At 38.6% G+C, this 22,086-nt stretch overlaps 1 protein-coding gene across 1 annotated transcript in view; it reads left to right on the top strand.

The window, feature by feature from the left end:
* Positions 1 to 567: 567 nt before the first annotated feature.
* Positions 568 to 22,086, top strand: part of LOC139739449 (semaphorin-1A-like) — a 43,592-nt gene continuing 22,073 nt past the window's right edge. Inside the window, exons 1-8 of the mRNA XM_071650060.1 lie at positions 568 to 694; positions 3,993 to 4,123; positions 6,394 to 6,474; positions 11,945 to 12,058; positions 14,463 to 14,541; positions 16,336 to 16,473; positions 18,786 to 18,913; positions 20,749 to 20,860. Coding sequence (XP_071506161.1) covers positions 568 to 694; positions 3,993 to 4,123; positions 6,394 to 6,474; positions 11,945 to 12,058; positions 14,463 to 14,541; positions 16,336 to 16,473; positions 18,786 to 18,913; positions 20,749 to 20,860 — 910 coding nt within the window. The remainder of the gene's footprint in view (positions 695 to 3,992; positions 4,124 to 6,393; positions 6,475 to 11,944; positions 12,059 to 14,462; positions 14,542 to 16,335; positions 16,474 to 18,785; positions 18,914 to 20,748; positions 20,861 to 22,086) is intronic.

Here is a 22,086-nt window from a genome sequence, read left to right as displayed (position 1 = left end):
ATGACAGGATCACCGGCCAGCATTATTTGCGTATAAAAATTAGAAAGTCATTTACGGAGAAAGCCTCCACCACGTAGTATAAAATTATGACCTGGGCACCGTTCTTTGTAAGTTGTCAGCCCTGACAAATTGTTGGTGTCTGATAATCACCATAGTAACAGTCGGTGATGAGAGCTTCTCAGCCAATCAAAACCAAGGCTTCTACTGAAATTGTCAGACACTGACAACATGTCATGGCTGGCAGTTATTTCATGAAATGGTGCTTGGAAGTCATGGAGCTGCTGTACTGTATGCTCCCACAACATAAAGATATTGTCTGTGCATGAATTTATCATCCATAATGATCATATTTTAGTTCATTCTTCTTTTCCTGTCACTCTTGAATTCGAATTATTTTGTTGACTGTACCAAATATGTATTTGCATTTCGTCTCTTTTTACGTGAGGTTCCCTCTTTCATTGATTCATTACCATTTGTGTTGTTGCTGCCGTTATAAATGCCAGTCTCCATTCATTAAATCCCTTTCTCTTTCTCAATACTTCATACTCTTTCTGATATTCAGCCAAGATGGCTGTGTTCAAGTACATCATCGGAGGAACTGTTTTCTGTCTTTTCCTGATGGCTTTAGCGCAAGGGAAATACAACAAGGCAACATTCCCAACGACAGCGGAGGACACTTCCTTTAGTCTAAACTGTAAGTCTGCCTCATCACTGGCCTGTGCCTTTGTGCTCAAACTACCGTAGTTGTGGGTAAACTCGGCCTAGGGGATAAACCAAAGATGCTTAGCTGAAAAGACAGGAAAGTGCGCGCTAATTCTGTAGAAAACAAATGGACTGCGCGCAGTCCTCAAGCGTATTACGCACATCACCTGAGACCACTCGAAGACGCTTGATAAACATTAGCAACGACTTCAAAGACAGTGCTTCTCAGGTGATGTGCGTCTTTGCCTGAGACGCGCTGTCTTTTAAGTTGTTGTTGCTGTTTATCAAGCATCTTTGAGGGAGTGTAGCCTGAACTCTCTTTTTAGATCATGTTGTTGCCAAATTTTTACCTTCACAAAATCCTTATTACCGGTACTTTAGAATGTCGTTCTTCAAAATAATCCCCTTAATCGAAAAAATGCTATGACTATAATTTTTAAATCTTTTTAAGACACCTGGTAATAAAAATATCACTACCTTTGGAAATGAATGATGTTTCTAGGTCTAGCTCTCTTTTGTATCGTCATGTAGGGTAGCCATTTTGTTTCTATTTTTATCATGCACCTTCCTATCTTCCTACTACCTTTTGGGTAATCCCAGCCCCTTGTAATGAGGGCACTAGAGGCAGATTTTACCCATAACTATGATAGTTTGTCGATAAATAGCCCTGTTATAATGGATGCAACTGTGAGAGATAGTCTGTTGTTCGTTGAGATATCATAGATTTGACGATGAAGTGTCGTGTCCGTCTTGTAATAAAATACCACGGGTTCAAGTCCCTGTGAGTCTGGGTGTGCAGTGATGTGTGTTATGCCATCCTCTCCAGTAAAAATGAGGCAAAACAATGTGTCTTTGATGACCCCACTTCTTCTGTTCTTACATTTAAAACAGCTGTTTGTAAGCCCACTTCATGCTATACTGTACATGTATGCCTATGTTACCGGTACTGATTGGAATTTTCTTGAGGTTTCGTATGGCATGTACCAAGGGAAGGAGAAGAGAGTTATAAGGTTAAAATAGATGTGTTGGTGCTGCTTTCGGGGATCCATTTTTAGTCGGGTCAAAGGTCACTGTGATTTCTTGGAAATTTGCAAAAAATGCAGATCTTTATATATGAATGCAGTAACTTAACCCTATTCCAACTGGGGGGGGGGGGGGGGGTCAAATTGACCCCCTCGACATTTCGTGCCATGATTCCGCAACGCGCAAAGATTTTGTGGCGTCGTTTCATGACTTTTTTCATTGAAGTCTCCCGCATATTTTGAGACCAAATTTGCGTCGTCCGGGTATACCGTTTTGAAGTAGGGTAATTCCATGAAGTTGGGGCAGTGTCCATGTAGCATCGTGATATTTGAAATATACATTTCAGCATAACTCAGTATTAATTATGCTATACATTTATTGTTTGTAGGCTTTACATTTGCATTGAGGCCACACATTTTCCTGGAAATTTTGTGCCATTCAGACTCAATTTTGATGAAGTTATTAAACAATATGTAACAGTGTCCTGTAGCATCGTGACGTGTCCATGTAGCATCATGATATTTTAAAATTTGGTCCTAATAGACAAATTATGGCAATTAGCTTGACCAAAATTTGATGCAATATGCATATTTACAAGATATGAATGAGATAGCTAAATATCTCAAATTTCCTGTACACAGTTTTAATTTTAAAAGAAAATAACAAAATGTATCACGATTCTAAGCGGTGTCCTTTTTTGTGACATTTGGTGGACACCGCGTAGCATAGTGACACATTGTGTAATTTTCTTGTAAAAGTAAAACTGTGGAAAGGAGAGTTAAGATATTTAGCTCTCTGACTAATCTAGTAATTATGCATATTATATCAAATTTTGGTCAAGCTAATTGCATTAATTTGTCTTTTAGGACCAGATTTCAACTATCACGATGCTACATGGACACGTCACGATGCTACAGGACACCGTTACATATCGTTTTAATACAATTGTAACTTCATCAAAATTGAGTCTGAATGGCACAAAATTTCCAGGAAAATGTATGGTCTCAATACAAATGCAAAGCCTACAAACAATATATGTATAGCATAATTAGTATTGAGTTATGCTAAAATGTCACTTTGTGCCCCAACTTCACGGAATTACCCAGTTACGTAATGTTTTGCATATGCTTGTTAACCCCAAAACCGCTCAAATTCATGATATCGTGTGCAAATCCAATGCAAATTGTCTTTTTTTGTTAAATTGATATAAATTAGATTTTATCAACTTTTTTTAACCGTTGAAATTAATCAATGCTAATGTAGATAAGCTTGAAAAAGTGCCTGCAACAAATTTTGGCCAAAAAAAAAAAAATAGAAAACAAAAGGTCGAAAAAACAATGAAATACATATAAGAAATTAACAAAACAATAAAAATCAAAAGAAAATTGATTTCGATTGTGCTATTTTTTTTTTTTTTTTTTTGATGTGTCTTGAGGAACTCTGACACAAAAATTTAGCAATCCTTCAGTCTTTTTGATGGAGTTTACAAGTATAGGTGAAAAAATGATTTCATGTGTAAATTTGCATAATTAATTTACTAAAAATATAAAATTAAATTTTTTATTGTATGACCACATAATCTTGTAGTTAACATCCGGCTCTATGTTCAGGCCAAATTTTGCGGCAATCGGCGGCCGAGATCTGAAGGGGGGGTCAAATTGACCCCCCAGTAAGAACTTGATCTCAAATAACCCAGTTAAAATAGGGTTAAACAGGTAGATGAGTTTCCCTTTGAATTTGAAGTACATTTGAGCAGCAGATTCTTTGTCTGTAAAATGAAACCTTCAAGGGCATGACTGCTACTGTATTTACTGCACATCATTTGTATACTGTAAAACAAGGAATGTTTGCGTGCATTTTAATTCTGCAAATTTTACGAGAGCCAAGATTTGCAAAATCAAAATGCACATGAAAGTTCTTGTCTACACTATACACATTGAATGTTAGCCGCAATTCGATACATGTGGAGTGTATATGGAGTATATTCATGTCTTAATGCTCATGGCAATGTGATTTACAGTGTACAAATGTATATCCATACAACATTTCTTTGTGTCTGAATGCTCTCATAGCCTTATGATGTATGGCAATATCGCTATACTATAACTCACTGGCTCTGAGAGCATCCATACTGCCAAACCTGCTAATCCATGGTGTTTGATGCTATGATACGGAAAGACATCAGTTTTGACCTTGATACCGTGTCTTGATGTAGTCACAAGGACTGTTCTGCTCATTTCCCCACCCCCCCCCCCCCATCCCTGCAGGCAACTTTAGTGAGATTGATAATCTTAATAGCACGCCGGGGTGGAACATCTACCGAATTCTGGATGTCGACTTCTCCTATGTACTTCTCGGGAGCAGAGAGCGTGTGTATCTTCTTGATGCAAATGACTTGGTAAGCTTGCTGCAAGGATGAGTATGAAGAGGTTTTTTTTTGCAAAATGAGCTTAACACCATTTTTAAACATTTCAAAGTAAGTCCATCATCAAATAAAGCAAAATTAAGCCTTTCCAGTAATACATCACTTGTGACATACATTTGTAACAAGGAATATTCTAGAAGTTATGATTAGAAATATCCTGTATTTTCCTTTTATTTTCTATTTTTTTAGCAGTTTTAATCACAAATATCTCAACTTCACAAGAATGGTGTTAGCTCATTTTGCGATAAAACTCTTCATATTGTCCCCCACATAATATGTCGGTGAGGCTAATTGATACTTACATGTGGAGTTGAATATCATGATGTGTTTGAATCTTTGTTGGGAGGAAACACTGTCCCTATCATGACATGATCAATCTTTGTCCATATATATCTCTGTTTCATTCTTTTAAAGGCGCGTAGTCCTGGTAGTGTAGATGGCGCTGTTGATGATACTGCCGATCACCGTTAGCATTGATACCAAGATTGCCGAAGTTGAGCTGTCATCAAGAGAAAAGCGCGTAGGTGTTGCTAAGTAACGTTGCCTTTGTTGTCCTCTTTGCGCATCATGCAGTCTGTAGTAAAGCCGGAGTGCGTGCAGATGTGCTTCTAATTATGACATCACAAAAGAAGTTTGCTAGAGCTGTCATCCCCTCAGCCGAATCATGAGCTGAACTGTGGTCGGACCACTGACTACAGTGGCTCGGACTTCTTCGGACTCGGGGAAATGGGTCACAGCGTAAGCGCTAAAGAGGAGTCGATATAGCGTAGGTCTCTATAGGAAACTTGCTCCATGCGCCCAAGTATGCATTTGACTAAACCACCGGGACCATGTGCCTTTACGAGAAAAGAAAAGCAAAAGAGAAAAGCGAAAGATAAAAGTGAAAGATAAAGGCAAAAAAGAAAAGCAAAAAGAGACAAGTAGAAGGAAATCCAGAGACATAAAAGGAAACCATGTTATGAAATGACATATGTAGTCATCAAATGAAATGATGACAGATGTAGCACAGCCCATCATATGATATGATGATAGATGCATGTTTTATCTCTCTTCCAAACTTGATTTCTACAGCCCCCCCCCCCCCCCCCCCGACACAGCTGTGATGACATTCGGCTTGAGTTTTACTTTGATCATAAAGATACTGTTGCAAACCATGCTCCAAAATGTTCGCATTTCAATATATCCCATTTGCTTTTACAAATTTAAAACAGCCAACTTGCATGTGCCTGGTATTTGAAGGTCAAGCAGTTAAGTTTGTTCATTTCCTACAGGTTGTCAAAGTGTCAATATTTTGCACCCTTCCATCAAGGCATGAATATCCATTAATTAAACCCAAAGAGCAATTTGGATTGAGTGAAAGCAAGTGGTCCCCCCCCCCCCAAAAAAAAAAAAAAAAAAAAATCAAATTTTCATAAACATTACACATTCCATCAACTTGATACTGACATATGTTAAGAGTAGCAATTATTCCCCCTGCTTTCTGAAAGCAGTTAGTCAAGTGCTCTTTCATAATGATAGAAAAGTGAATTTTTGTGGAATTTTCTTTATATTTTCTTTATATTGTTGTCCACACATCGTCATAACCTCTTGTAGTCTCCTCATCCTGCAATTCCAACACCAAAAAATTGCTTTGCAGACCCACATACTAGTTTGGTAGGGGTCATCCAGCAAGTAAAAGGTCACTTGATAGTTAAAGGGATGGACTACAATTGTAGTTTTGGTTGAGATGGGGGATTCAGATTGTAGCTTTTTGCGACATGATTAGAAACCACTTAAGGAATATTATAGAACATACAATTCTAGAGGAATTCAAAGTTTATTTGATGAAAGTCGGTTTTGAAATTGCTTAGATATCTATCAAAAACATAGTAAAATAAAGTGTGCCTATAAAAGATGGGTCCCATCATTTATCAGGACCACTTTGTTTGTGGAACGCTCGGCCATTTTTAAAGTATTTTTCATTATAGAGAAAAAACAAAACTTGAATCCCTCTTAGAATTGTATGCTCTTTTATATTTTGTATGGGGTTTCTCGATATCTAACAAAAAAGGTTGGAAACCTGAAGCCCCATCTCAACCAAAACTTTACCATTCCTTGAATATCTTGGACCTGTGTCTGATTTCCTTATTCTTCTTCTTATTTTTTTTTTTTTAAGAATTAAAAATGTATTGAAGTTGGTCAATTACACTTTTTTTTTCATCAATGGGAAATAATACTGTTGGATTTTCATTCTGTTATTACAGACAGTGATAAACAGTGTGCCTTTGAAGCTGGAAAATACGGAAGACTATGCCGATTGTGCACTCGTGAATAGTGGTGACACAGTAAGTATTAATCCCTTCTGCATATTTACCATGAATATCACATTTTGTATGTTGAAATGTTTGCCCATTTGTGTGTGTGTATGGTTCATATACATTCTAGTGTACTAATCAAGAGGTTCTAGTTTTTGAATCGCTAGATCCAATCCACCAAATGGGTGTTGGAAATTACAAATTTTTTAAAGGTAAAACAGTTATGTATGGTCTTATTTATGCAAACAGGTAACACTATATTCCCTGTCTGTTTCTGTCATCCTATTCAGCAATTAACTTTTTTGATAAGAACAATGTATCTTTAAAGGAATTATTTAACATTTTGTTCTTACTTGGACACTCTTTAGCTCACCTGAGCCAAGGGCTCAAGTAGCCTATGATTGTGATACAGCTCTTTGTTTGCCCTGCAGTTTGTCTCCTGTGTTTTTATATGTTTTGATCATCTTCTGTAAAAACCCAGGGTCTGATTTTGAACAAATTAGGCAGGAATCATTCTTAAGGGTGGGGGTGGAGATTAAAAGCTTATTCAAATGGTACAGATATCTAGCTATTGAGCTTCTGTGGTAGGATTCAAAAGGCCTGAAAGTGACTAAATTTTAAGAATTTTTTTTCCCATACTGAGGGTGAATATAACCATGTTGGTGACATTTAACTAGTCTGAGAGGTGGAAATTTTACTTTCTTCCTTTGACACTAAATGTGACCCTGCATCACAAAACAAATAAAAAGTCGCCAGACATGGATTTTTAGTTAAGAGCAGATTTCAAGCTTTAAAATGATGTACAACTCAAATTGAATGGACTCTCCTTACCTTTATCTAAATATTGGAAAGAAAGCACACACTCCAGAAAAGAGGTTCTGAAGCAAAGGGTCTATTCAAGTGTTTAAAGGACAAGTTCACCTTCGTAGACATGAGGGTTGAGTGAATGCAGCAATATTAATAGAACACATCAATGAGAGTTTGAGGAAAATCGGAAAATCCGTTCAAAAGTTATGAATTTTTGAAGTTTCTGCTCAGTCACGGCTGGATGAGAAGACTACTATAGCTTGTGATGTCATATGAGTACAACTATATAAAGAAAGTATAAAGAAAATTCAAGATATTCTCACTTTTCTCACATAATAAAAGAGCACTCGACTTCTCTCTTTCAGAAGTCAGGGGGAATAATATTACCCCTAACATAAGTCAGTAACAAGTCGAGGAAATGTGCACTTTATTCAAAAAGTCAAGTTTTGTGAAATTCTCTTTTTATTTTCCTTATATCGTTGTATGCATGTGACATCAAACACTGTAGTAGTCTCCTCCTCCAGTAGTGATTGCACAGATATTTTAAAAATTCATAACTTTTGAACGGATTGTCGGATTTTCCCCAAACTTTCACTAATGTGTTCTACTAACATTGTTGCCTTCACTCAAGCCACATGTATATGAAGGTGAACTTGTCCTTTAATCTTCACCAAGCCGTGCTACCTGTGCAATGAATGGGACAAAAATGCAGGATGAAAACCACCGGTTTAACCACAATGAAGGGATTATCTGATTAAGCTGAAATCGAGCGTGTTCCACTAAGACATTCCGTCCATGATAAATGGCAACTTTCAAAGCAGTAGTATCATCCTTTCTAAAGTTATTAAGAGTTGAAAGTGACAAGTGTGTACAGCGTTTTTGAAGAAATGAAAGGGGGACTCTAAAGATACACCTAATCACACATTCTCAAAAAAAGTGTTTGAGATAAACTGCTAAAAAAACACACTTTCCTGTTCATTCTATGATACCAAATTTTAGCAAAATGTAGAAGAAGACTTGCTCTTCCAGAAAATTTTTTTAAAAAGTCAAGATTAACCAAATTAACCCTTTTCACCTATTTTCAGTCCTCACACAAAATCAGTGCGTGCAACTTCTTGTTAGTTTTGTGATGCATGGTCACAAATGGTGGTGTGGAAGATCAATACTGGCACTGTCATCTCCTTCAGATTTTATGATCACATATTTTCCAAAGTTAGCTGGAAACATTCAGAAGGGTAGGAAACAAAGATGTTGGAGTAGCTCCGGTGGCAGCCCCCTCGGGGGCAAGGGGCTGGGATCAAAGGGACCAATAGTATCAGCATTTTTAGCTCACCTGGAGCTATTGCGATCGCTCTTCGTCAGGCGTCCGGCGTTCGTCGTGCATCGTGCATAAACTTTTACATTTTCATCTTCTCCTTGAGAACCCCTTGACTGATTTTCACCAAACTTGGCAGATAGCATCCCTAGGGGGATAGGATCTCAATTTGTACAAGTGGGCACCATACCCCACCTGGGGGGCCCCAGAGGGGCCCAAACCCCCCAAACTTAAGGAATCTTAAAAAATCTTCTTCTCTATAACCAGAAGTGGTAGAGCTAAGTTAATACTATGAATTAGTACATTGATGACTGTAGTTTCAAGTTTGTTCATGGTTCATGGCGGAATCAGGGGTGCCCCCCTTGGGACCCAGAGTAGGGGGGTGGGGAGGGGTCGTAATGGGGCCCACATTGTACATTTTCATCTTTTTCTTGAAAATGCCATTATGAATTTTCACCAAAGTTGGCAGGTAGCATCCCTAGGGGGAAAGAATCTCATTCCCATCAAATGGGCACCATGCCCACCTGGGGGCCCCAGGGGGCTTAAATTTGGACCGAAATTTTAAATTTTCATCTTTTTCTTGAAAACCCTAACACTAATTTTCACCAAACTTGGCAGGTAGCATCCCTAGGGGGATAGAATCTCAATTCCATCAAATGGGCACCATGCCCCACCTGGGGGGCCCCAGGGGTCCCCCCCCCCCCCCTGTAAGGAATCTTTACAGATTTTCTCTAGAACTTGAAGTGATTGAGCTAAGTTAATACAATAAGTCAGTGTATTGATGACTGTTGTTTCAAGTTTGTTCATGGGAGAATCAGGGGTGCCCTCCCCCCCCCCCCACCCCCTTGGGACCCAAGGAAGCGGGATGGGATGGGGGAGGGGGGGAGGGAGGTCCAAATGCGGGCCTAAATTTTCATCTTCTTGCTGAAAACAACATAGTGGATTTTCACCAAACTTACAATGTATCAAGTAGCATTCCTATAGGGATAAGATCTCAAATTGTTTGAATGGGCACCATGCTTTCCTTTGGGGCCCCAGGGGGTCCAAACCTCCTAAATTTATGAATATCAAATATTATTTTTCTCTAGTTCTAATCAAAAGTGATAGGGTTTTAAGTCTTTTTTTCCCTAGCAGCATAATCCAACGTTCTGTAAAGTACAGTGTACTTGGCAGGTATTTCTACCAGTGTGATGGAATATATAAATGGACACCATGCCCCCATTCTCAAAGCTACCCCCACCATAAGTTTCCAATGTTCTCAGGTAAGAGTAATGCATGGAAGGTGAACTTGCGATACTCAGGTGAGCGCGTGACCCCCGGGTCTCTTGTTAAATGATTCCTTTTCGAGATCCAGGTGTACATTGTAGCATGACCAAGTTGTATCACATTGATTCTTCATATTCTCTGGGATGAATGATATTGTTTCTCAATGATGTTGGCAGTGTCAGTATGATTTGGCACTTTGAAGGGGAAACAGGGTCAGGATTGGAGCCATAGGGTTAAAACTTACTGTATGTGTCCATCTTACTCTCTCTCTCAAAGATCATATCATATCACCAGACTTGACAGGAAGTTTTTCAACTGACACAGATTTACTGCAATTGGTGCTCCCATAACTGGACCCAAAATAACCAAAAAAAGTTGAAGACCTGCCCAGATCTCAAAGCAGTACAACAGATTAGAATGACATTTAGGTACTTTTAACCCGTTGAGGACAGACTGATTACGCTACAGCACATATTTCCTATAGACACTTGCCCGAGTATATTCGGAACTTGTCCTCAACGGGTTAAGGTAAAGAATGTAACTTATACATAAAGCTTTCTATTGTACTGTGCATCCTCTGTCCATTCAAAAGTACACATTCCCTTCACTTGTTACTGACATATATGTAAAGGATAATATCATTCCCCTTCTTTCTTAACTCTTAACGTGCCATGGTCGCCGAACGGCGACCTTAGTCCTGACGTGCCATGGTCGCCGATCGGCGACTAAGAAGAGCGAGAAAAACATTGATCATTTAAGTTCTTCTGGTACCGTAATGTGTTACACCAAGAAACTGCCAATAATGTGTAGTGGTAGCTGATTAGCATAGCCATCGTTTCCACTAAAAATGTGAGCATGCTTACATTAGAAAATTTTGAGTAATTACACGATTTTTCAGCTAGATGTATTTTTTTCGTGTCGGGAAAATCCGCAGCGAGCGCACCCTCTGCGAGATGTGTATGGATCAAAAGTCTCATTGGTAAACCACACGTGTGTATGCTATTGGTTCTGCGTGTATTGTCTATACGGTTCCAGTCGCATTGTTCTGCTTGGATGCTGTCCTGCGGGAAGCTCTTTTGATTTTGTCCCTCAAAGAGGGTCGTCGGTCAAGTCTTTCATCCTTTTGTTTTGGTGAACGTCACTAATCGTCCCCACGCTAACATAGGAATTGCGCGCGGACAAAGACCCGCCGATTTCAATAGAGTACCTGCGCCCGTGGTCCGCTTAGACAAAAGAAGGATTAGTAGGCTCTTCCTTTTCAAGTGGACAAAAGACACTCTTCCAGGCCCGGGACAATCACTTTAGTTTCAAATACAGGATCTGGGACTAAAGGACTCAGATTTGGGAATGAATTACTGAGGCAGAAAGAGAAATTGCTGAGACAAAATAAACAGCTAGTATCTTTGAAATCATACAATTCTAGAAGGCAATTTTGTTATCATTTGAAAGAGGAGATGTTGCTCTAAAACTTTCTCACAGAGTCAAGGGAGCGTTCTATGGAAGAAAAAACATGACTGACTCTTTTTTCCATACTACACAGAAATTGCTAATAATTTTTCTGATGTATCAATTATTTCTGCAATATTTCAGGTTCAGATAAATATTATGCCAAACTGACTACATGACATGAAAGAACAAACATTTCTTGATATATGTTGTGTAGAACTCAATTCAAAACAGTCAATAGTTTCAGAGATATGGCGGTTTTAAATTTCATTGTCAATGCAGTATCGAAACGTTCTGGCGTTTGGTAAAAACCTCTGGCACGTTAGGGGTTTTGGGCCTGGCACATTAAGAGTTAAAGAGGAAAGTGAAGTGCTCTTTCATCATGCTGGAAAAGTAAAAATATGTTGAATACACAAGTATAAAGGGCCTTATAAATGCAATCATTATTGTATAGTCTGTGCGTGATGTCAGAAACTGTTGTTGTCTTCTCATCCATCTATGGTAGCATCAAAACTTTAAAAATTACTGAATCAATCAAACTTCAAACAAACTTTATGTATTCTTCTAGTGTTGCTGCACTCCCTCCATTCCTTACATGATCACTTTCATTCTCGTAAGTATAGAAGAAATTTGATTTCTAATGTGGAGTTTTTGCTTCTTTTGCAGGAGTATGTCTGCCAGAACTACATCAGCTTTGGATACTTCAAGAATTCCACAGAGTACCGTGTGTGTGGAACATACAATTCAGAGAGTCCTCGTTGCTACGATTGTAGTGTTGAGGTAAAGAAAAATGTCCTTTTCCCTTAAATACTCTGAACACAGTGACCTGTACCTGCTGAAATTCCTTCGTCAAATTTCTAAGATGCGTTCAGGGGTACAGAAGCAAGAGTTTCTTCAGGTTTTCCTGCAAGTGAATGGTAGCTTCCCTACTCTTGATAAGTGTATCTTTTACTGGCATTTAGGCAATCCCCCATTTTCAAATCAATATAGGCTACATCGTGGAGTTCATATGGACTTCATTTATTGATGGTCACTTCAATCGATATCTGATTAAATAATGGTGCAGTCATTGTGCAAGTGAGCGCCAAAGCTCAGTTCTGAGGGTGATTAGGGAGTTGCCCCATAATGTTAGGCAGGGTATAGGACTACCTTTAGAATGACACATGTATATGAAGCAGTACCATGATTTGGGCTTCAGACTTGCGCATCAAGGGTCTTTCTCATGATCCCCCAGCCCCACCCCCCCCCCAAAAAAAAAAACAAACAAACAATCAAACAAACCAACCAAACAACAACAACGTGGATTTCCATCCACCAAGCAGCCACATTATGGAACAATTTTGTTTATCATTTTTAGTAACTTAAGTTAAAATATTGCATGGGAGGGGGGGGGGGTTGGGGGAGACACCCCATACACTGATGTTGAATTTAAACAGTTCCTATGATCTTTTTCTAGTATAAGCTTTGGAGTGAATTGCAGTGTTACAAATTTAAGAGAGGAAAAATGGTGATTTCAAAAGGAAAATTTCCCCCAGAACTGGATGGGTTACCTGCCAATCAAAGTGAAATGGTATTGTTTCAGAATTTAGATTTTGTTTAGATTTATTCATTCATTCTTTTATTTATTTTTATCAGAGGTGTAGATTGGAAGATGAAAATTATGAAAGAGAATATTAATATCCATTAATACCCTACATCTTCAAATTGAGTAAACCACAACCCCAAACCACAAACTTGTCATGTTTTTATCTAGCAAACTGAAAATTTTTCAAATTTTGGAGGATTAATCAACAAATATCCATCCTTGTGCATCATAGATACAATATAGTAGTTTTTAACTTCGCTTTTTCCCCATTAATATAAAAGTGTACTTTAAAGACAATGAACAATAGCTTTAATCTAGCAAAAGTAGCAATTGAAACATCAGACACTTAACCCTAATCAGGCCGGGCTTTTTTTGGCTATGCTAAGACCAGAGGGGGGCGGATTCTGCCCCCCCCCTTGTTTTTTATTGGAAATTGTCACTGACCACTTTTCTACCATAATTAGCATAAAACTAATCAATGAAAGTGATCAATTGTAAAAAATTTTTATGACTTTCATGACAGAGCACTGTTTTCCATAGGAAATGTAAACAAATTCACCAAATTGTACCCGTTTTGGGGCAACATGCCGATACAAAAATGGGTGTGGCTTCGTAAAAATATGCGCGGACGTTGCAAATTTGGTCTCAAAAGTTGCGCGAGACTAGAACAAAGAAAGTCAAGAAGCCTTGCGACAAGGTCTTCTCATGTTACAGAATGATAGCATGAAACGAAGGGGGGCAGATTCTGCCCCCCCCCCCCCCCCCCCCCCCCCCGGCCCCTGTAGGGTTGAAATACATTCAAATTCCAGATTGTAAAGATATTCTGTGAATGCCGTTCACACTGTGTGAAGGGAGAGAGATGTGGATATATGTCCGGATTTGTAGCAACTTTGTGAATGTCACATTCTACATGGACCCATGTCCTGTGGTCAGTTTTTAATGGAAGATGTACACCTGTTCTAATATTGAATGTACAAACAGTATTTGACTATATACTGCAAAACATGTTATTTTTCGCGGCATGAATTTTTCGCGAATTGGAGCTGATGGCCTTTTTTGCAGCATGAAATTTCCAGGAACTGCCACTGCCATTCGATGCATGTAGTGTAGACAAGAACTTTTGCCTGCATTTTAATTTCGTGAATCTTGATGATCGTGAAATTAAAATGTACGCTAACATTCCTCGTTTACTCAGTATTTATAATGGAAGATATACACATGTTGATACAATTATTGAATGTGTACTGTAAAACGGGGAATGTTCACGTGCATTTTAATTTTGCGAATTTCGCGAGTGCCAACATTCGCGAAATTAAAATGCACGTGAAAATTCTTGCCTACTTAAATATGCATTGGACGTCAGTGGCAATTCGCGAAAATTTCATTCCGCGAGAAAGGTTGCCGGCTCCAATTCATGAAATGTCCGTGCCGCGAATTTATCGTCGTTTACAGTAAGCGGTATTTGACTATCATGTTGCAAGTCTGCCAAGATGTTTATCGTTTATGTATATGGCTACAATATAAATATCGAGTGATTGTGCTTATATTTGCTAGATTCAATAGCAGATTTAGTGTTGATTCCATGTTTTCTTCCTGCAGGGAGATTGTTATGATAACATCTCAGTGGATAACATGCCCAGGAGACCACAGCAGAACTTCTCTTCGACAGGTCCCGTGGGTAGGTTACTTTCCACTCCTGTTTCAACGACTGTGGGACATTTCCTCTGCCAGCAAATCTTTTCAGCTGTTGAGAATTTTTATACCTCTGCCATGAAGTGTCTCCATAGGCATGATGTTTTCGGGTTGTCCGTCCTTCCGTCTGTAATCAATTTTGTGGACAGTGCAACTAAAGTAACATTTGAGGTATCCCAATGAAACTTGGCACGTGTGTGTATGAGTGGGCAAAGTTGTGCCTAATAACTTTTGGGTGTGCATGCTCAAGGTCAAAGGTCAAAAGTTCAAGGTCATATGCTCAAAATTTCACAACTTCCCCCATATCTATCTGAAGGTATTTTCTTGAAACCTGGTGCGTATATGTACTACCAAATAGAGATTCTTCAGAGAGTTTCAGGTCATGAGGTCAAAGGTCAAGTGAAAATGATAAGATTTCACTTTTTTCTCCATATCTCGCAAATAGTTCAAGGTATCTTCATGGAACTTAGATAGTACATATGCATGTACTGACTGGCAATGATTAACAAGGGAATCACTTGAAGCCAAAATACAGGTTTTACTAGCTCACCTGAGCCGGAGGCTCAAGTGAGCTATTTAGTCCATGGGCCAGGTCAGATATTGGTACCACCTGAGGTGGCAAAACCTTTTTGGTGTCATTTTGTTTGTCAGGCATAGATATGTTTATCAAGCTATGATAGCATTTCCAAATGAGTAGCTTAGTCATAATAAATGAATTTTTAACCAATTGGTCTCGTTGTTATATCCCTATACTGAATCGAGACCAACCGCTATACAAAGAAGAGCACTGTCTTCTGTATGTTCACAGGTGTTCTGTTGTAAACGCCGTGCGCTTAGTCTTTATTCAAGGCAGCGAAGGGAATATCCAATGTTTATGATATCCACAGCACTTACTTTTCATTAAAGACGGCGAAGGGAATATCCAAAGTTTATAATGCAGTGTATATCCCTTTATCTAAAAACAAAAACAACAACAACAACAACAAGCAATTCCTTGTGAATTTTACCGTATTTTTCAATTATTTATCATTTTCCGGTGAAAACGCTATGGTGAAAACACTAATACCACGCCAATGTCGTTTTATTTCCATCCAAAAATGAAAGATAATGCAAAATCAATGTACCCGTACACTACAATACTGTTAAAGTGGTTTCTTTCGCGGTGGTTTTATTTTTGCGCTTTTCGCGCTTTGAGGTTGAACCGCGAATTCAACATCACGCGAAAATGTTTTGAACTCGTAGCTTGTTACAACGCTATCATTACCGACCGCGAATTTAAACACACGCGAAAAAGTCGGCACCGATGGAAACCGCGAAAGTTTCTCTACGCGAAAGAAACCACTTTTACAGTACATTATGATAGATGATATTTTAAATGAACAGAGTGATTTTTGTTTAAAACTGATGTATTTGTTGAGAGGGTAGTATAAAAAACAGTATAGATAATCCCTTTTATTAGGTATGATAGATAGATATGATTTAGATATGATAACGGTACATTGTTCTAGATAAAGACTAAGCGCACCGCGTGACAGCTGTGGACATCATAACCCTTTGGATATTCCCTTCGCTGCCTTGAATAAAGACTAAGCGCACTGCATTTACAACAGAACACCTGTGGACATACAGAAGACAGTGCTCTTCTTTGTATAGCGGTTGGTCTCGATTCAGAAGTATAGGGATATAACAATGAGACCAATTGGTTGTTTATTGGTTGTCATTTTCATGGAAAGCTGCCAGCCAAGACTCATTGTGATTTTTGTTTTGTTTTGTTTTTCAGATGTCGGTGGTACTGACTTTTATTTCGTCGGAGGATTGGTCAACCACTACTCACAGGATCCCCTCTTCAGCAAAGTTAATGTGAGAACCGGACAGGAAGATGTGAGAACTGATGAGATTCAGAGTCAGTGGTTGGAAGGTGAGTGAATAATAATTCATGGTGATCGTAGAGTCAGCTAGACTGCATGGTCTCACAGATTGTAGGTGACACATGGTATGCAATTATTACCTCCACCAAGGAAGGAGAAGATTAAGTGATCATCGGCGTTGGTTTGTCTTTTTGCAAAATAACTCAAAAAGTTGGGAATGGATTTGGATGAAACTTGCAGGAAAAGTTTATAATGACATAAGGAAAAGATGATCTAGTTTTGGTAGTGATCCGGGAATCTATGGATTTGTGAGGGATTTTCAAAGTCTTTTAGCAGATAGTGTCAATGAACTTGGGAGTTCAAGCTGTGCTTATTTGAGGTTTTCGTAGTGCTCTGCTCTGGCAAGGTGCCACACAGCTGGAATAGGCTTCTACATATTGGGAAATATACAGTGGAAACTCGATATAACGAGATGGTCAGGACCGAGTCATTTTCCTCGTTATAGCCGATATCTCGTTATATCAGTAGGCATAAAAGAAAGTAGAACATAAAGACATTAATTTGCACATGTGGGACTACCAATCATCTTTCAGTCAATACTGATAACTTGATAATGTGTGTGAGGGAATTACTCACCTTTATGGGTGAGAAGATGTTTTTCGCGAATGAAATCCAATATCAAGAATGTGTTTCTTATCAATTGTAGATGTTTGAATTTGTAAATTTATATAGCTTGCGATTGTGTCAAGATCGTCTGTGGATTGGTATGTGGTTATGGTATGGGTGTGTGTTGTGTGTGGAATATGGTCTGCACAATACTGTGTGTGTATGTGACGCATTCTGTATAGATGACTGCGTGTGTGTGTGAAGATGGGGAATTCCCTACGTAGAAAGCCAATCACAGCATCAGATTGCCTCACACCTGCTAAACGTCATGATGATGTCATGTATACATATGGCCGTCCCACCACATTTTCTGCATGTATCAGTGTGCGCGCACACACACACACATACACGTACAACATGCGGTGCTAGCTGGAGTGCACTGAAGAAAATATGTGTGTACAAGACAGTTTTTGGCGCATCAAGCTTTACAATCTCGGAAGGTGATAGCACAAGCGAAGTAAAGCTTTACCCGAAGACATTTTGCTTTACCTCGGTATAGCAGGTTTGATTGGCTATGTTTTTCTTTGTTTGGAAGTCACAAAATTGATCTCGTTATATCAGTTATTTCGTTATAGCCGATCTTGCTATAAGAGTAGCATTTTACATAGACTTGTGTGGAAGGAAATTTGGGACCGGGAAAATTTCCTCGTAATAACCGATATCTCGTTAAAGCAGTGTTCGTTATACCGAGTTTCCCCTGTACCTGGAAATGAGTTGCTGTTCTGATGGAGTTCTGCACCCTCAGAGTGCTTTTAGTTAGGCGAAGTAAAAGTTCTCTGTGTATATGTGTGTGTGTGTGTGTGTGTGTGTGTGTGTGTGTGTGTGTGCTATGCATTTTGATAATATACCTGAAATGTGAATAAGCAGGAATTGTATGATAGGCATTTAAGTAAATGTAAGCATGTAATATGGTTGTTCTAAAATTTGCACATTCTGTCCCTTTTGATATAAATGTGGGGTGTGTGTGTGAGTATATATCCATGAGAGAGAGATAGAAAAAAGAGTATGTTTGTATTTGGATGCCATATATTACCTCTAGTTAATTAACGCTTGATACAAAGGTATGTGTATGTAGTGGAATGTATTCAGAGATCTATAGTGTGGGATATAATTATCATCTATAGAGAAAGTTATGACGGCGCATTAAAAACGCATATTGTTGTCCGCTCAATTTATACCCTTCAATATCAGAGCATATTGAACGAAACGCATAGGCCATCCTCCAACATATTAATTCCCCATAGGCTACCGTTGTCACTGGCTGTTCAAGAATACACCGTATTTTGTCTTGTCTGTTGTGCGAGCTCTTGCTGAGTATGCAAACGTTGCTACTACAGCACAAAATTTTGTTACACATAGCACACAAACATCTGCTAGTTTGCTTGCCACATACGCAGATTTAGGGGCTTCCCCTTTTCAGTGCTGAGATGGGTCTGCTGAGTCAACTTCAAAAACAAGTTGAAGTAGTCCCACAGTATTTTTGTGCAGTTTAAGCTATCTCCTACATAATTGGAGATGATAATATCGTATTGGATGGCATTAATTCTTGGAATACAGGGATAATGATATTGCATTCATCTTCAATTCATGCAATATTGGCCCTAACTCGTGCAATATTCCCTGGTATCCCATTTTAACCATCCAATATAATATAAATATTCACCCATTCCGTCTGTCAATCTCAATTTTACTTCAGAACCTGTGGACTTTGTCGGGGAACCCATGGATTACGGGGAACATATCTATTTTGTCTATCGAGAAAAGGCAGAAGAGTATTCCAACATCGGAAACGTCATCTACTCCAGAATAGGAAGAGTGTGCAAGGTACAGCAACAAAAATGCAGCTTGACCATCATAAAAACAAATTGCATCGGAAATTATGCAATAACTGTAGTCATGGGAAGTGTTTCACTATTAAACCCAAACAACATGATGATAACTATAGGGTATTTGCTCTTATCACTTTATTTTGCTATGTACCATCAAAATTGTGTGAAATGGCACAATCTCTATTAAAGATAATAAAAAGTTTTGGTACCTCAAAAGTTTCCCTGAATTTCCTTGTCTTGGTTTGTGTTTCAGGTTAAAGTACGTTGTCTGTGAGAATTACTCGCCCCAAAGTGCTCTCATGTCTTAGTAATCATGCAATAATGGTTTCGTACCAGAGCCGTCGCGGTACCGCGTCGATAACTAGTGTACGAAACCACTGACTGCGACCAGCAGCGTGCAGCCCATTGTACGCATAGCTAACTGCGACCAGCAGCCCCATACGCATAGCGTAATGGGGCTTCGCATTGTAGCATTCAGGATCATGACAGAATTAGTATCGCGGGTAAATGTCAACTTAAAATCCAAAAATTTCTTCGATTTGAAGACTTACCAATTAAGTTGAAGTATTGAAAACAGGCTTCGAACAACGTTTGGTTCTGCCAATAGTCCCTTTCTGTTCGAATTGATGACTGGTTGGTAAGTCGTCAAATTGAAGAATTTTTGGGATTTTGAGTTGACATTTGCCCTCCGATACTAAATCTGTCATGATCGTGAATGCTACAATGCGAAGCCCGATTACACTATGCGTATGGGACTGCTGGTCGCTATGCGTATGGGGCTGCTGGTCGCAGTTAATTGCATGATTACTAAGACATGAGAGCACTTTGGGGCGAGTAAGTCTCACAGTGTTAGTTATATGAAAGGTACTTTAACCTGAAACACAAACTAAGACAAGGAAATTCAAGGAAACTTTTGAGGTACCAAAACTTTTTATTATCTTTAAAATGCAATCCAAATCATACTGTAGAGCAAGCTGTGTTCCTCGGAATCGGATATTTTACTCAATTTTTGGCACTCAAATGTGTCACATGGAAATACTGTAGAAGGATAATTTTTTGACCGGTGTGCATTTCGTAAACCCACAGCATTTCTCAAATATTCACAGCTATCCTGCAGTCAGCTAGTGCAGTCAAAATGATTGTACTATTTCTGAAAAAAAAAATGTAGTTTTACACTGCCTAATGTCAGTAAACTTTTCAGTGATATTACAACAACTGTTCGCTTCGAAGTCATAGAAGAATTCATATCTCAGGTTGTCCACAATGTAAGTTTGCCAATAGTCCATGCCCAGATCTTTGGTTTCGGAGCTAATTTGAAAAAGTCCACATGAAATTCAATGAATATTCATCTAGGGATCAAGGACAACAATAACTAAATATAAAGACCAAGATTCCTCTGAAGATTCATGTACATGGTTATTGCTATAACCCAATTTGTATTTAATTGATACCATGATTGGGTATACTACTGTATGAGACTGCAGTACTTCTGGTGTACTTTTTTGGCTAATATTTTCTTCAGAACCCACTTTACGGTGAATTGTGTCATCGCAACATTTCACACATTTCTGATACATATAAATCCATTCTAGAGAGAAAAGCAACAGTTTCTGCAGGCATATAGAAACTATATTTTACCTTGACCCATTCCTTACGGGAAGCTGATATACCAGGTTCCTGTGGCGTCAACTCATGTACTTGGTATGTAAGATACCCAAAATATAGACAAGAGTGTCTGCATTTGTGGCCTAAAATCATGTTTATTTGTGTTACGCTGACAAGGGAAATAACTTTGATCGTAATCAAACCTCTTTTCTTTCCATGACTCAGAATGATGATGGCGGGATTGCATCTCCACTCCGTGGGAATTTCCTTACATTTCTCAAAGCTCGCCTGACATGCTCTGTGGGGTCTGGATTCCCTTTCTACTTTGATATCGTCCGTAAGTAGAGTTTCCCTGAATACTTTGATCCCTGGAGAGATTAGGAATCTTTTATGTGACCCGGCGCCACAAAACCAACAAAAAGTTGCCAGACATGGATTTTTGGTTAAGCACTGATTCTGAAAGAGCAGACTCTTTGGCTTTGAAATGGTGTATAACTTGATACAGATGGACTATCTTTACCTACCTAAATAATGGGAAGACAGTACACACTCTGTAAAAGTGTGTACTGAGAAGAGAGACATAGAGTGCCCATTCTACCACGTAGTCTTTTACAAGCCAGGCTCTATGCAATGAATGGGACAAAAAAAAAAGGAATGATGTATGACTCCATAGCAACAACAATGAAGAGATTATCAGATAGAGCTGTAGTTAAGCATGCTCTATCAACACATTCTATTCATGACCACTACCAATTTTCAAATCGGTAGTCATTTTTACAAAAGTAATTTTTAGAGTTGAAAATAAAGTGTGTGTAGAAGGGTTTGTATGAGATGATAAAGGCCTCTAAGACATACCTAATCATACTATTTTAGGAAAAAAGGTATTCTAGAAAACTGCTAAAAAGATTTAGGATGATGTAGAAGAAGAATTGATCTTTCATAAAATATTTAAAATTTATAATTGTTAGGGTGATCCATTTCAGTTATTTTGAGTTTTCACATAAAATCAAGCGTGCAACTTTTTGTTGGTTTTGTGGTGCACGATCACATATTTTGCCATGCTGAGCAATCTGATGTAATTGAATGTATTCCTCATTGAGACATGTACTGCCGTAATTACATGTAGATACATGGGTAAAAAAAGGATCAAACAACAACAACAAAACAGAAAAGAAGTAAAATTCAACTTTAGTCTCCTGCCCACTTCATTGAAAACAAATCAGTATTAACTGTGTACATGTCATATTTCTTCAATTCTAGTATACTGTTATTACTCAAAAGTGATTGTGTGTACAATCTGAATCCCCGTCTGGTTTTACATCCATACAGCGTCTTGTGGGTGTGACACATTACAGCTAGTTGTATCCCTTGGTTCATATACTGGAGGATACTCTTGATTAAGCAGTGTTATGCCACCTACAATGTATTGTGTTAAACCCTTTGCCCTGCTGCAGCAATGATCTGGATCAGAATGCAGCACATGGTGCATGCACAGTTTGTGTAACCCATGGACTCTCATTCATGCTTTTCATCTATTTTTTTTCTTTTTTTTTGTATACATGT

This window comes from Diadema antillarum, unplaced genomic scaffold (assembly GCF_040938485.1).
Source record: "Diadema antillarum isolate AM-2024a unplaced genomic scaffold, OU_Dant_1.0 seq00000798_RagTag, whole genome shotgun sequence".
NCBI lineage: Eukaryota > Metazoa > Echinodermata > Echinoidea > Diadematoida > Diadematidae > Diadema > Diadema antillarum.
Note: the sequence above shows the minus strand (reverse complement) of the source record. Positions and strands in the feature narration are given on the sequence as shown.